The following is a 17,794-nucleotide window of genomic DNA, read 5'->3' on the forward strand; positions in this document are numbered from 1 at the left end:
CTTGTTAACTATACCTACACATTATGAAACATAAGAGATAGGTTAAAAGCCTAGAGGACATACATACGCCATTTCTAGTCTGTTGTATCTTTCCGGTAATTAATAGTTTAGTGAAAATAGACACATGTGATTGAAAGATAAGGCTATATAATTTAATATACACAGGTACGAAAGTAACAACTGCACTAGTTCTCTAAACAAAGATAAGCCCTACTTTGGCCAATCTTACAGTAAACCCACATTTCACATTTTCATTGAATATGTCACAGGTCCCATACCTGTCCCGGGGCAATGATTTTTGCAGTAGAAACTTTAAAAATAATGGAAATATTTGGATGTCCAAACAAAGACACATTCCGGATCCTCTTAATGGTCATTCTAACTATGAAAAAAATACAACTTTGTTACTTTTATCCAATGACGTATTGGTAGAATTTTTGTAGATAGCCTATACGTTCGATCGTTTTCAAAAATACTAGCTAGCCTGCGCTGTCTACACAGTGCATTCTAATACGAGCATGAATCTCATTCTCACTTCCTTGCTATATCTGTACATGACCCTTTTTACAGACACAAGTGATGGAAGGGAATGTTTGTATTCTTAACAGCATTCTCAGTGAATAATCTATAGTTTATTGTATAGTTACAAAGGTAAGAATAGTTATCGTTGAATTTAAATAAGTCATGAATGAAAATAAAATTATTAAATTTTACTTCACATCGTTATGCCTTATAGGGAAACGAGACGGATCATTAATGAAAATGAATAAATTTGTGGAATGCGAATGTACGAGGAAATTGAAGAATCCCGATAAAAAGTACGTACACAATATTGTCCACCACAAACTCACGTGGCCTTAGATCCAATCAAAAACCGCTTGCACCAGAAGTGAGCAGCTATATCAGTGAGGTGCCATGCATATCTCCATATTGAGTCACTATGAGCTGCGTTGCTCTACATATAATTTAGTTTATAATTGGGATACACAACCGTATCACATTTAACCCTTAACTAGTGTGGTACGGGTCAGATCTGTAACGAGTAAGACTTTGCACGTATATTTTTCATTGGGTTACGGGTTAGTATACTTTCCTAAAATGTGTATTGTAATTTGCTATTGAATAAATACACACAAATGGCGCGAAAGGTGCGAATAAACATTGTTCGTCTTTTATATTTAGTATGTTTAGCTTTAAAAAATGTTTGGATCATTTTGACCCGTACCACACCAGTTACGTAGCAGATACCCACCACATTAGTTAAATAGGTTCAGATATGATGCTTTTCTTCTTCCATAGGTAAATTGATAGTCCAGTGTTTGGTGTAACTCTGTATTTTCTTAGTTGTATTCAGAAGCTGCATTAACGTCACGGTAATTAACACAAGACGGACTCGAGTCCCATCAGTTTCTTTAGGCGAGGCCCTAACCCGTACGAAGCGGGCTTTCTTCCAGAGACTTTCCCGGAAAAGGGGCAAACCAAAATATGAACGCGCTGCACTGGTATACTATTTGCTAAAGTACATGTCCTGCATATAAGTGACATGCATGATCGCCCGCAGAGTGGGGCAAGGGAAACAATTTCTCTCTCCTGGATTTTCAACAGTTATTATACGTAGTTCTTCTATTATACTTGTCTTAATCACACATTACACTATTTAATATATATATGTTATAGTACGATAGTATAGTCAGTTCTGTAGTCTTCAAATTTTCACAGCGTATAAGCTGTTTCGAGAACATCTATGAATGGCTTAAAGGACGTATATGACAATACAGAGGGGATTTTTTTTTCAATGAACAACGTAAATCGTACGTATTAGTAAATCCCATTAAACCATAGAACTGCGATATTGTTTTACCTAATTTAAGAGCATTTTATGCTATTTTCTTCATGATACCACTGAGATAAATGGCGTAAGTGGGTGAGGATACGAAGAAGGAAAACCCACTACGAAAAGAAACATAGAAAATCACGTTCGATGTACCAGGAGGAATTAAGAAAATTGTGGTGAGGAATAGGATGAAATACGAATGTCATAGACTGATATTCACCGATCAAAACAACACGAACTTGGACACATACAGTGTTCACCTAATCTTTTCATTTTGTTCTTTCTTTCCGTTCCCTTCCGTTATTTCGTGATCGCAGAATACAAAAAAGAAGAAAAAAGAAAAAAGAACAGCGTCTAAGAATAAAAATAGTTACTAGTTATGCATTGTACCTAAATAATTGTTATTTTTACATGAAGTATTATGTGCACCAAAGTTTGTGTGTATTGTCGGTCTGTTGCTCCACGCCTTGGAAAAGAAATCCTGCGGGTATCCCTGGTGAATGTAATCGCAATTTAATTTATCTCATCTCTGGAGGGTTAAACAAGTCCGGGGGACCGAAGAACCTTCCCGGAAATACGAGGTATGTTCAAAAAGTATCGAACATTTTGTTCCCCGCGTAAACCAATGAAGCGTAGGAGACTTTCTTCAGTGTAGGTGTAGAGGGGGGACATGCGCAGTCATGAATTTTTTTCCGCCCGCAGAAAGCTGGCAGTGGGCAAACGAGTGAAGACATGTAGTGAACGATCGTTGGATTTCAGTTTTTGTGAAATGATAGAAAAAGTTGAGTAGCGATATTACATCAAATTTTGCCAAAAGCTTGGTAATACCCAATCGGAAAACATTCGAAAATTTCAACAGGCTTCGAGAACGATGTCATGAGCACCTCGCGTATCAAGGAATGGTACAATCGCTTCAGAGACGGCCGCACAATGAACCACGTTCAGGTAGACACTCAACTAGCCGGGATGACAATATCATTGAGCACGTGCAGATTGTGATCTTGCAGGACCGTTGTATCACAATGCGAGAAATTGCGAACGATATATGGGTAAGTGTCGGATCGGTACATTCAATTTTGAAGGAGAATTTGGGCATGAAGAGAGTATCCGCGAAATTTGTACCGAAGCTGACAACAATAGAGACCATTCAGCGCATTTGATTCAGGCTTTCGTCGCCAAACACAACATTCCTGTGTGTCATCAGGTTCCCTACTCACCCGATATGGCTCCGTGTGACATTTGGCAGGTTGACTGCTATGAGCATCATGTTTGGTGCTCACCTTATTTCTCTATGGTGCCATAAGCATCATATATGATGCTCATGTTTGATATCACAAATTACTAACTTATCCAGGTTCTTGAGCATTATATATAATACTCATCGTCACAAATTACTAAGAGACCATGAGGATCACATATGGTTCTCGGCTCCCACTGGTACATTTTCGGGAGAAACAAAATATCGCGACAAAAATGTGATATCCGTAATCGAGCCAAAGGTAAGAAGAAATTTATGGCCTCCTGGGACCAGTACCCTCAAATCATCTTGGCAGTCAATCTGTTATTTTTCAAGCTGAAAATGCCACTAAAAGAAACCCGATTTGAGTCAAGAGAAAACATCATGCGGAATACGACGGCATAGTTGCTCACCATTGCAAAAACTACGTTCCAGAATGTTTCCAGCAATGGTAGGAACACTGGGTGAAGTGTGTACATTTCCAAGGAAACTACTTTGAAGAGGATTAGTGTTTCGGATTTCCAAATCAATAAATGTATTTTTGCCAACCAAAGGTTCAATACTTTTTGAATGCACCTCGTATACTTGAAAGAAACACTGGTACGTAACAGGAGTTCGTAACTCCTAGGAACTATCAATGGGTCGCGACCCGTACATTGAAAATCACTGCTTTAATACATAGGGCACAAATAAATTGAGTTGATTTTGAGTTTAACGTCCCGTTCAGCAGCGAGGCTATATGAGACGTGGACCTACAGATTAACGTGGAATCCGAGCCACATGAGCTCCCGCCGAGAATCGAACCCGGGCCCAGAGGAGGCCTTAGTAGTATGCGGGGCCCCGGGCGGGGGGGTTTGTTAGGCGAAGTCCCCCCCCCCGAAGCCAGGAAACATAGGTGAAATTTTTGAGGGGGTAAGGGGTTCTTATGGCATGGGGGTCGATATAACTTACCACATTAATGATTCGGAAACATTTTACATGCATGCAAGATCAACAAACTAGAACACATAATAAAACTATCACTGACTCACGAAGTAGCTGCTTTGACGGTCACAGACGGAAGTCCACTTTTCTGGCTTTTCGCTGTGCAAAATCGTTGATAAGGTCCTCGTAGTCCATTGTTGAGGCAACTTCCTTTTCGATGGACAAAATAGCTAAACCGCACAATCTGCTTTGCGACATTGTTGATCGTAGATAGTTTTTGATAAGTTTCAACTTCGAAAAGCTTCTTTCCGCGCTGGAAACTGTAACAGAAATTGTCAACATAATTCTGTATGCAATAACGATGTTGGGAAATGAATCTCGAATGAGCCAAACGTACTGAAGACACTCTTGGGCGGCATTGATGTTATCAGGAAGCATTTCTCGAAAAATCTTCAATTCTGCGCACAAGTCAATTCCATCCAAATCGCGTGAATCTTCTGCACGTAACATGTTGTCCAAATCCATGCAACACTTTAACAAATAATCGTCGTTCAATGACCGCAAACCCTTCAAGTTGTATAGAAATCCAAAGATTGAAGCATACTCTTCCAGTTGTTCGAATCTTTTTTCCATTGAGGTAAGTGGTTGATCCACTATCCATAAGAAATATCATGTTCTGAAGGACTCCTCCGACTAAGATGTTTCTTCGTCGTTACCCTCATATTCGAATTGTTTTTTCTTGCATCTGACTCTTCGTTCCTTGAATTTCTGAGCTACATTCATTTCGGACGCAATTTCCTTTGCTGCGATCATAGCATCGGAGAATCCGGTTTGCCGGTACTTTTTCAAGAAAGTAACAAGGCCTTTGATTTGCTGTATTGCCACATCGAGCTGCATGTCAGCTGATTGCAAAGTTTTGCTGACAGCAATCACAGCAAATAAAATGTCATACCATATGATTAAGCTCAGAATAAACTCGAAGCTTTCGAGCTCATAATTTGCAAGACATTCGGCTTCACTTTTTACTAGCGGATCATTGGCGGTATCTGCGACAGTCGACAGTGCCTCCCTGACTTCTTTCGTCTGATAACGCAGCGCTTTCACACTTTCCAGGCGGCACTCCCACCGCGTTTCTGAAAGTGATTTTGTAGTCATGAAAGGCACGATTTCTTCCAAAATTGTCCGCCTTTCAGCCGAGGCAGCAAAGCATTTATATATTCTCTGTATGACACCAAAAAACGTCACTGCTTGGGAGTTGCAATTAGCCATGTCTCCTAAAACAAGGTTCAAATTATGGCAGCCACACGGAGTGTAAAATGCTCGACTGTTCATGCGAAGAATGTGCGCTTGAACTCCTTGGTGTTTTCCCTTTATGTTCGCACCCCTGGCCACGGCAATCGGCGATGTCCAGACCGAGGTTCGGCAGTGCGGCAAGAAGAGCTTCAGATAACCCCTTTCCTGTTGCGTTGTCCACATCCAGAAATTCGATGAAGTGCTCCACCACCTTCACTTCCGGATCTGATACGTCCACAAAACGCAATATTATGGACATCTGCTCTTTGTGGCCAACATCAGGCGTGCAGTCAAGGATGACGGCAAAATATTTAGCAAGTTTCACTTTATCAATAATTTCCCCCTTTACTTCTGACGCCATCAGATCGATAAGCTCGTTTTGGATCCTATGCCCGAGGTAATGGTCGTGAGCCTCGTCGTTCTTAATTCGGCGGAGATGTTCTTGCATGGTTGGATCGAATTTGGCCAGCATCTCACCTAAGCCTAAAAACTGACCATTGATCGGCGCATAAAGTTTCTCCGTTCTCCCACGAAATGCGCTGTTGTTTTCGGCAAGGTACTGTACAATCGCTAGAATTCTTGTTAACACTGCGCGCCAATTCTTTTCTTTTCTAATTCGTTCTAGCGTCATGTTATCTATTGCGCTACCATTGGACATTCTACGAGCTAATTCCAACCACGCTGTCATGCACTTAACGTGATTTACAGAAACTTCGTGGTGCTGAAGTTTATCGCCAAGATGCTTCCAGTCGCAGCAGCCTTCGTTTGCTAACTGGCCTCTAGTAGCTGTCGTGCGAAACAACTTACAAGGAAAGCAAAATACTCTGTCTCTGATCTTCGAATAACTTAGCCATCGCCTATCCACTGTTTCTCCGTTCGGCATTATCCGTGTAAAGAAATTGTTCGAAAAATGACTGTTACCTTCGTCCTTTGGGTATTCACAGTAACTTAACCTAATTGGACCCTTCTCCACTGACATGTCACACACTTCACTGTTAATATGTTTCCAATTACCTGGATCGTATATGTCCTCGAACAGTGTGCTCATCGTTTGAAGAGTGTCAGAAGTATGCAGAGGAATGGTCGCACTTTCACAGGAGAGGTCACTTTCTGGGTCTGTTGCAACAACGTTGTCCCCAGAGAATTGCACCAGGTTTTCATTGTTGCTTGTGGGACAACAGGGCGTAGAAACAGTTTTGTTGCCGGCTAGTTTGTTTTCTTCGTCGGACGCAAAACTTGGCATCACAACCTGGCCTGTCGCATCACACCGGTCGCTCACAGTCACAGACAAATCATCATCCGTGTTCTCAAGTTTTTGGTATTGATCCGCTGATTTTACCGCTACACCCTTTTGCTTCTGAATGAAATCTTCTTTATATTTCCGTTTCTTGGCTTTCGCAGACCCACTTTCGTATTTACGAAATTTGTCTCTGTCTCTACCACTCATGATGGTCACTTATTCTTTGCCCAATAAACGAATAATCGGAAGACACTCACGCACTAATCATAATATTACGTATCCACATCTCACTACGACTGCGCGGTCCGAATTCCGAAGCCAATTTGAGGTGCTACACAAGGCGTGCAATAGGAGCTATTTCTTGGAAGCGATGACTCAGAGGTGTCTGTAGCAACAGGACCACTCTTCTGACCCAAAAGCAACAAACAACATGACTTCTCACTCTATTTCGACAACAAAGAAAAGTTGAGATAATGCCATTTAGAGCCACGTGCATGGTATTAGCGTCGCCTTGTTTGCTGACCCATTGTTAATCCGAAACTCAAGGGCGTAATAATTACGGTACTTTAAAACTAAAAATTTCATGCTAAACGCTTTCATAGAAATGGTGTAGATTTTGGGAATTTAAGGCTTCTAAAAGTAAAATATTGAGTAAGAAGTTCTGGTTTATGAAAACTGGTTTCCGAAGAAATCCACCACACCGTATTATTAGCCAAAGTATTCACTTTAACTCTAAGCTACGGTACATTAGAATGTTGCAGAGGCCCCGCATATTTGAGCTGACTGTGACAAGAGAATATTCTATCGCGGGGCCTGGGGCGGGTGCCCCAGTCGCCACCCCCAAAGGCCGCCTCTGCCCGGGCCTCCCACTCCAAAGGCGCGTACGCTAACCGCTTAGCCACGGAGGAGCTCAGGGCACAAGTAAAGATTGTGAGGGACACTTACACAAACTTAATTAATTGATTTATGCGAATATCACAAACTTATAGTTGAGGTTATTGCTTGTATACTATAAACACTCTACTTCCATTATAAGAAAATTAACACCATAGTTTTATTATTATTATTATTACTGTGGTAGGTTTCCATACTAATAGCAAACTGCGTGGTTAAATAAGTGTTTTTATAACTAACTCACTATAGTAAATTAAAGTTATTTATGTGTTCTCTTATGGGAAATAAACAGATTTCTAAAACATCTAAAAAAATCCACGCTTTGTTTTCTGACAATTTTAAGAGTGCTTGCGTGTTGAAAAACAAGTCACATTATTTTCTTTCTTCAGAATTAAAAAAAAATAAAAAATGGTTGTGCGGATGCAATACAAGTTCACTTAGTATACACGTGTGGGAATTTGCGTCATATCCTTTGTTAGTGCATTTCGAATTTTAGTCCTTTTTTATTATTATTATAGCAGCATAGAAAACACTATTGTCCATATGAACAAACACGAATACATAGGATACATACAATAACCATTATCTGCCAACTTTAGTTGATTTTTTTTTATTATTTTTAAAATGTTTTCTCAGATGTTTTATAGAAGTAAGCACTATTCTTAGAATTGCATTTTGTTTAAAGCGATTCGCACGCGTTCTTTCCCATAGAGCACGTGTACTTTGAGGTCCAATATGCACTTCCGGATTGGATAATAATGTTTAAAATAAGCTGTGTTCGGCTTCACTATATTGGCGTTGATGTCATTAAGGTATGTTAGAGGGCTCCGCTTTGCTTTAATATTTTCGCATTTCTAATCGTTCATTTAAAGTACACTGAGAAAAATCCGTTCTCCTCCGAAGGAAGAAAATGGAGGGCGTGGTAAAGAACCTAATTTCTATCATACTGTTCTATTATGTGACCTTGTTGCAATTTATTTTATTAACTATTACTTGAATTTCATTTGTTCTGATAACAATCGTATCTCTGCGAAGTTACATGTTCGTTCATATTCGTTACCAAGGGAAAATGTTGCGAAAGGTTTAGAAGCTCCACTTATTATGAGTTAAATGAAGGTAACAATTTCACATGCTTGCCACCAAATGGATATTGTCAACAACACTAATTGTCAGGTATGAAGTACGTACTAGCCAGTGTTATTTCTTTGGAATGTAGCGTTAAAAAAGCAAAGCCATATTGTTAGCGTTTGGATTGGAGATATTTATAATCAGATCTGGAATGTCCTGTATGGATCCATAAAACTTCGAAAACAATGCACAGTTTTATTGCCTGTTACTAGTGAGGTTATACATTGATTGAAGCTCTAACACTTTGAGGTGGATGAATTCCTGAAGACTTACATCTGTAATGGCGTTTATAAAGATGCAGTTGCAATAAAACGGAGAAATCAGATCGGTGAATCAACTGATAACCGTGGGAAACACTGGAGAATGTTGGAAAAAGCAAAGAATGCTATTGGAGATAATTGAAATTTGAAACAAAAAATACTAAGGACATTGACAACGAATAGTATTCTGAATGACGTTATCTATATATATAAAAGAGAACGTACAATTCTTTGTCCGCTCATCACGCTAATACGGCTGAAGCAATTTCTTTCATTTTTGGGGGGTTATTAGGATTTGGACCCTAGATGGTTTTTATCATATCACTTTAATTTTTAATTACCAGTGTCTTGAGATAATTGACCATTCAAGTGTCCATAACGTACAAATCCTTTGTTATTAGTTCATCATAGGTAAAAATAAACGTATTTATATGCAACCCGCATGACCGTGTCACTCGGCGGGTTAACATAAATGACAGGCGATATACAGCGGAAAATAGCTTGAATCTTCTGTTTAAAATTTTTTAATTGATTTGCTTATTTTTACAGACACTTTTACAATATGCCAGCACCGGGATGACCGCAGCGAAGCGGGGCGGGTTAACATAAATGACAGGCGATATAATGTTAAGATTTACTGCAATCTTCTATGGTTTTTATCATATCACTTGAAAGCGAAAAAGTAAAAATTATCTAAGTAACAAAGTTTATTGCGTTCCGGGGTGACCGCAGCGAAGCGGGGTGAACGCTGCTAGTTGAAGCTATAATGGAAGGGAAAAGAAGGAGATTAGAATATTATAATAAATAATTCCTGCCTAAAAACCAAAGTGTTAGCGAAGGGCGTCATAGTTCAGATAATTGGTTTCAATGTTAATCACAGTGTACTTTATTATTATTATTATTATTATTATTATTATTATTATTATTATTATTATTATTATTATTATTATTATTATTATTATTATTATTATTATTATTATTATGTGATTTGAATTCTTTGGTAACTATTAGCCTATATACTGGATGGTGCACAAAAATCCGGTCCCTTTGAGCACACACACACTGTTTCTAAAAACCTGCTGAAATTGATCTTGTGCGTCGAAACATGCACTCATACGTAGGCAGGCAGGCAGGTTTTTGTGCGCTATCCGACACATGTTAGTTGTCAGTTGTAAGCTCACGACTCTGATTATGTACTACCGCAAATCTTGGAGGTCATATGAGCTAGGAGGTCATGAATATTTTGATATCTGTCGATCTTGGAAGAATTCGCGATTCATGTGTTATGTATGGCTCTTCGTCTCATCCTGTTGAAACAGCAATGGCGTCCACCTTCTCCAAGCATAACCATGAATGGAATGATAGTGTACATATCTGAATTTACGGTACTATCGAAAAAAAGAAATGGCCCCCCTCAACTCACTACCTAGAAATTGCGCTAAGTGACAATCATTGACTCGAGAAAGTGTTTCAGGAGGTCATACTATTGTTTTCTGTACCAGGGGACTGTTACCAACGTTCTTAGCTGTTGTTGCAAAATATGCTTCTATCAAACTAAGTTTGTCATGGTGGAGGTGGGCTGGTTCTCATTCATTCTTTACTTCTTGCCAACCCTAGCGCATGCGCTGCAACTTTAGCACTATTGTGGTGGTGGCGAAGTTGATCAAGGTTCCATACGAAAATAGCAAACAGCAATATACGTAATTATTTTAGCATTTTTTTTCAATTATTACAGTTTAAACTTGAAACTCAGTTACTTTTGAATCACACTGTGTATATATATACTCATTAGCTTTAATTCCATCCTTGACAATTACAGTACAGCAAGGGTGGATCCAGGACGAACTTCTGGGCGGGGCGGTGGGTTGTAATAGTGCTACTTAGTGCTACTTTTAGGAGCTTCAAACTCTGAGATGTGTTTTATTTATGTATATATAAAATAATAAATTTCCCCTTCTGGGAAGGGGTGATCATCCCGATCGCCCTCCACTGAATCCGACCCTGCAGTTCAGTCACAATTATCCGAGCTAATGTGGACTGGATCTAACTCGGATAATTAAAAACTCGGTTAACATGGATGGATACACAGAAATTTTTGTACAGTATTTATTATTGTTGTTAATTGATTATGTCTCTTTATTAGATTATTTATTATTACTGTACTTATTATTTTTATTGAACATATAACTATACATACATACATAAGGACAGCCATAATACAGTAAATAAAATGCAGTTTAATATTGATATGTACGTAAGTAAAACACAGTATAAAACTCAAAATAAATAAGGTACTGTTTAGAATATCTATATATATAAGTCTTCCATAGTTTTTTGCTTCATTAAGCTGTCTTGTTTTTGGCCTCTATATTGCACAGACGTCGCTACATCATAATGTCAGTTGGTGTCATGTTGTCTTCCTGTTCGACGTAGAGAAGTACCTTCTCATTCTCAAACTGAAACTCAAGACGTGCAATAATTAAAGCCTGATCGCTTAATTGTGGAAACGTCTGGCGGGGTCGTTATCGGTACGCCACCTTTACTTGCACTTTGTTGCTGAAACAAAAGCTTGCAGACTGCTTATCATTGTAACCGTACTAGTTTTTTTTAAATATTTCTTGTTTGGATTAAGCTCGGATAACACGGAACCTCGGTTAATCGAAACTCGAATAATTGATACTCCACAGTAGCTTATTTGCTATATGTAAACATTCCTTCGTTGCAGGGTGCCTTTGTTCAATGTATAAGAAGCTTTTGTAAACGTATGAGAAGTTCTTATGGAGCTGTCACGTATTTTCATCATTATGTCAATTAAAAAAAGAACAAGCTGTCAATTTAATGTGAGATATGGATGTTGCACAATACTTTAACCATGGGAGGTGAGAAAGACATGTCAAATAAGTTAGTTTCATGTATTTAGAAACATGGGAAACTCTGGATAAACAACAAATGTTAAAAGATATTGACTGTCTAAGATGTAAGGCGTAGGAGGGAGAGAATCCTTTGATGGGTGAAGAGAAACGAACGTAACATAGACACCTGCTTGTATGTGTGTGTTCCAGAATGCTGCAGTTGGGGGGAGCGAACTGTGCTCTGGACATTGCTTAATTGGGGGGACTGTGATTTTTACTGCATGGAAACTGAAAAACATGTGAAAAAGAAAGAAATAGGAATCATTATTCTAACGACAGAGAATGTAAGAATGAGATAGGTACGTGTTACTTTTTAAAAGTTAATGTATTGCCCCATATTGAGGGAACCGCACATAAGATGGAGGGGTGAAGTGTGTTTTTTGTTTTGTGAGCAAAGGACCACTTTAAACCGACGTGGGAATTGTTACGCATTTTGTTAAGACCTTGCCACATACGTAGAGGGGAGAGAAAGGGTGGCCCTTCCTACCTGACTTGCAAAGAGGAAAAAGACTGAATGAATTGTGTACGCAAGACAACTTTCACTATTGTGCTTTTTGGAAGAAGTGTTCAAACAAGATTTCTTTAGGTATTTTCACATAAATGATTTTATCCTTTTAAAAACTAGAGTAATGAATTAATTATTTATGAATATTAATGAAATGATAATGAATATTAATGAGATGGTAATGAATATTAATGAGGGGGTATTTTATGTATTGATATTGTATTTTCAGTAGCTGATATGTGATGTTAATATAGAATATCATCTTTTGGATATTGTATGGGTCTAATGGTGTACGAAGCTTAGAGGAATGACAAATTGCATGTATTTGTGATTAGTTTGTAAGTGGGTACATATATGTGTAGGTGATATGGGATTTTAGCATAGAATATCATGTTTTGGATATTATATGGGTCTAATGGTGTACGAAGCTTAGACGAATGACAAATTGCATGTATTTGTGATTAGTTTGTAAGTGGGTACATATATGTGTAGGTGATATGGGATTTTAGCATAGAATATCATGTTTTGGATACTGTATGGGTCTAATGGTGTACGAAGCTTAGACGAATGACAAATTGCATGTATATGTGATTAGTTTGTAAGTGGGTTCATGTATGTATGTATGTATAGTGGTTTTGATATCGGACATGAATATATGTATCATATTGTAGACATATTATCTTTCGTTTGCATGTAAGTGTTTTAAGCATGTGTTGTTGGTTGCGTAGCTTTAGGGGTTATACTAGGATGGATGCAAACACCTAAAGTGTTTCTATTCTATTAATATTGGATTGTAGCCTTATTTTATCGTATTGTAGAGCTGTATATGTTGTTGTGCTGATACGCTAGATGAATGCAAACACATGAACTGATTTCTTATGTATATAGATTACCTTGAATACCATGTTAGAATGTATATATTGTGATTTTGTACATACGCAGATACTTGTTAGACATGATGTACTGATATTTTAACCACAAAGGATATCACTATGATATAAGGCATTTACATATACACATGTTTTCACTAGAGTATTCTAATGATATATATTTTGGTTTTTACGTATTTATCCTCTCGTAATATTCATTGGATCGTTTGTTACTCAAACTCCTTATTTATTTAACCTCTCGTAATAAATTACTCGAACACTTCGTGTGATCATACCAAATATGTTCCGAAAAATACTAAAATGTGTGAGCATGCCAAAGATGACCTAGTGGTATTTGAAACACAAAGGATATCACTGTGTTATAACCCATTTACATATAGATATCTTTTCACTACAATATTCTAATGCCGTATATTCGTACCTTTACTTACTTTTAAGATGCTTGTTCACCTTATAGAAGACATTGTGACATCAACATGGTTTCCAACTTGGGATGATTTATTGTAGGAACATAAAATACGTATAAATAACCTTATATGAAGCATAGGCATTCTTCCTTTATCTTATATAGAATACAGATACTTCGTATTATATGAATATTTGTTTGGAGAAATAAAACATATTATTATAAATTGTAACGCTTTATTGTATTTTCCAATATTGGCATATTGATATACATATATAGATATATTTAAATAAGATATTTACTATACTTAGAATATTCTTAATAACTTATTGACATATTTACATTATATATACGTACAAGTACCAACAGATAGGAAACTTATGGACATATTTGATGATATTATGACCATGTTACTCCATGATGCTACCTTTAGACAGTTTACTATTTACATATACATAGAATACCAATCATTTCACACACTTAATACTTTGATAACCATATGGCAATGTTCTATAGTCAGTAATACTGTTATGATTTAATCGTCGTCTTTTATTTTGAACTTTCTGATGTGTTTTAGTTTCAGACTTGGATACGATGACAAACCCAGGCTTACGAACAATTCTTCCTGGATTGTGTAACTGTTTTTTCTCAGCTTTATCCCGAACTAGCTGATAAAAATGATCAAAGTTAATTTCTTGTCGTGTACGATGATTTAAAGTTATTCCTCTAATTTTAAATACATAATCTACTTTCCCTGTTTGAACTTCTTTCATCCTATAGGCATAATTTTTTGGCCCTAAGCCTATAAATGCATCAATTTCCCACCCATCAGGAACTTCATTAGTTAACTCACCTAAATAGGAACCCAAAGAAAGTGGAGGCTTTTCATTACGTTGCTGCACAAACATAATACTATCAGTGTCGCAGTACAATACACGCTCAGGATCTATAGCTGTTAGTAACTCGTAAAGTTTTAGACGCGCCCAAGACGTAATGAACGCGGCAAGGACAACATTGGAAAATTTCCATGGCTTGTTTTTGTTTTCAATGTTTTTATATAATAGAATGAGATGTCGCTCTCCAATAGGCAATACAGTTTGTACCTCATATTGGGGTGCCCATAGATAACTTAAAAATTTTTCTGGAGTATCTACAATTACAGATTGAGATAAATCTGTTCGCTGTCCCCATTTCCCATACAATGAATTGAGAAATATTTTGGAAATATATCTTAGACCAGGATTTGATTGAATGTTATTTTCCGTTAACTGAATGCATTCATGTTCATAATAGTCTGCAATATATTTTTCTTGATCTTGTTTAGTTTTGCACCAGCTAGGAAATCCTGAAGACTCCTGTTTCATTTTTAAGAAGGAATTGACATAATCTTTAAACAGATTATTTTCTGATCCAGATAATTTGAATTCCCAAATTTCAATAATTTGTAGAATTTTGTATCCGAGATCTAAAGCCACATGAAGTTCAGGAGTACAGTATGTACCAGTAAGGACACGCTCGGCATCATTATGGATGCAATTGTTGTCACTTTGTTCCATACACGTACGACATAACCCAAACAAAAGGCGATCATTACATGTATATGGTAAAATTGGAAAATATAAGTCTTTGGGAGGCAAGATACTACATTTCACTAATCCATGAATACTTTGTACTTGTGGAAAGTTAGGCCCCTTGTATATTATAGGTTTTCCTATAGGCAATGGCTTACGTGCCATTACCCAAGGGTAAAGACTGGTAACATCATAATATGACACAAACTCTTCGCTGGTACATTCGTACAAGGCATTAAAACATTCTGTACGCCCACCATGAAAACTATCTTTAGGTACCAGATGATCAACAAGATCATGACACTGTGTTTGAATAAACTGTTGTAATTTTTTATCATTTTTTACCATGAGGTCCCATTCACATTCCCACATTTCAATGACATTAAGATTTAATTTTTTAAGAAATGCTATTTTTGTGGTGGTGTTTTCATACCGATCTTGTAGTGATGTACCTTGCTTAGAAGTAGAATCTAGGGACACGTGTCGTAGTGTAGGATAACAGTTTAAACACCCGTGATAGTAACATCCATGAAATTCGTAAACTGTATTTGTTTTAGTTTCAAATCCATCAACCTTATATCTCCCAAATCGTTTTTCCAAACCATTTCCAGAATGGAAAATTTCACTACCAGTAGTACGTTCTAAGTATCGCAGCCAGTACATTGCCTTTAGACTTTGACGATCACGATGGTCAAACCCATAAGGTGGAATAATTGGAATAATTTCTTTGGGTAAATATAAGGTACGATATGTTAGTATTGCCAAACTAGCAATAGTTGACGAGACGATAAAACATTGGATACCATTTGTTTTGTCTTCAATTAAGTTTGAAAATTTAATGACAGCCTCTGCTAAAATTTTAACATCATTCCGACAATATTCAATCATTTCCTTTTGGAGATTATACTCCTCATTACTTGCAGCACGTTCTTTGTGCCATATGATAAGTTGCTCTCGATCTTTAGTACTCCTTGAATCAGGATCAAAATATTTTAGATCAGGAATTTTGCCTATATAATTTTGGTTTTCTAATGTATTAAACAAGTACGGGAAATCTCCCTTTCGTAAATTTGCAGAAAGACCTAACGTCTTAGGTAATTTAGATAATTTAACTCCCATATACAAATATGTGTCACGGAAGTAAATCTTTTGTCCTAAACGCATTTCAATAATTTTTTGTCCTGACATTATTACTTCAGGTGTAAAATGATGGTTTATGATTAAAGTTTTAGCACAGAATTGCATATCATAATTACTGCCATTATGGGAAAGCACAATGATTTTTTTAAACATTGCTCGAGTTATTAATACATGATTAACAAATTCTTCAATGTTGTGAAAATCAAACGAACGGAACCCATTTTTATCACCGCATACAAAACATGTATCATCAAGTTTCATGTCCTTACACTTGTAACAAGCATGAATACAATTTACAAAATTTACATGATGTTCTTGTTCTCCCTGTTCATTTTTAGGAAGCAACATTGTTTCTACATCAAAGATAATGTACAAAAAGCTATCTACATGTTGCATCATAGCCGTTTGAACAAAACAAATATGGTCATTGCTTACATATGTGTAACATGTTTTACAATAATGTTCACCACATTCATGTTTAGACTTGCGTGAACGCATGTCATTCATAGTACCACAACGGACACAAATTTTCTTTGTTTCGCATAAACTTTTTCCGCAAACATTTATCGCTTTATGATTAGCAAAACATTCTTCTGAAGAAAACAGTCTATGACAATCAAGGCATTCAACTTTAATATTATTATCATTATTAGAAACATTATGATACTTTTCGCACATTGGACATTTGAAGTTACACTTATGATTTTGTGTATGATGATAATCTTTCAAACAATACTGACAATATTTCCGTTTGTTTAATAGTGTTGTAATGTTGGTAATTAATTCGTAGTGTCCTTCACTGTACAAAATCAAAATTTTCTTTGATGCATGTATTCCAGGATAAATTACATTATAGTTTCGAGTTAATCCGTTTTTTTCGTAAACAACAATTTGATAATGAGGCGCTAGCTTATTTTGAAACTTTTTTACATCATCAATAGTACATCCATCATGGATTTCAATGTCAACTTTAGCATTGACACACAATTGCTTTGCTTGTTTCATCAATCGTTCAGGATGATTTTTCAATTGATATACATAGTTATAACGATGATCAGCCTTACCCATTCCAAGAATAATACTTTTAGGAAGACAATACACATCCTTTTCTACAGGAATAGTACATTGTTCCATGTGTGTTACAAGATCAACAAATTTTGATGAACCCCTTGTTCGCCCCCTACCTTTACGTGAATCAACAATATGAATTTTGAAATTTACTTTATCACCTAATAAATAATTTTCATTACTATTTAAAACATTTTCAATTTTACGAAATAGAATGTCGGAGCTTAAATCCGACTTTTGACGCCACGAAATGTATATTGGTTTATTAATGGTAGAAGCAGAACTTTCTATTGTTATACCAATATACATATCATCATCGGCATCATTTAAAACGTGATCCTTTACAAATTCAAATAACAACTGAATATATTTTTTCAGGATCATCTATTCCGCTAGTTTGCATACGTTCAATTGTAACTTCCTTTCCTGTAAGTCCAAAATAACTATATTGTTTGATTGTACTATTAACAATACGAAAATATTCATTTGTTT

General features: G+C 36.7%; 1 protein-coding gene across 2 annotated transcripts in view; it reads left to right on the forward strand.

Annotated features, from left to right (window-relative positions):
- LOC145673144 (growth arrest and DNA damage-inducible protein GADD45 alpha-like) overlaps positions 1 to 17,794 on the forward strand; it is a 91,311-nt gene that overhangs the window by 39,445 nt on the left and 34,072 nt on the right. The window contains exon 1 of one of the 2 annotated variants that reach the window (XM_081742565.1): positions 8,106 to 8,234. The exons of the other annotated variant lie outside the window; for it this stretch is intronic. Coding sequence (XP_081598691.1) covers positions 8,224 to 8,234 — 11 coding nt within the window. The 5' untranslated portion in view covers positions 8,106 to 8,223. Of the gene's footprint in view, positions 1 to 8,105; positions 8,235 to 17,794 lie in introns of those variants that run through there. 2 annotated transcript variants of the gene reach the window in all.

Source organism: Thermobia domestica, chromosome 16, assembly GCF_964235325.1.
Source record: "Thermobia domestica chromosome 16, izTheDome1.hap1.1, whole genome shotgun sequence".
Classification (NCBI taxonomy): Eukaryota; Metazoa; Arthropoda; class Insecta; order Zygentoma; family Lepismatidae; genus Thermobia; species Thermobia domestica.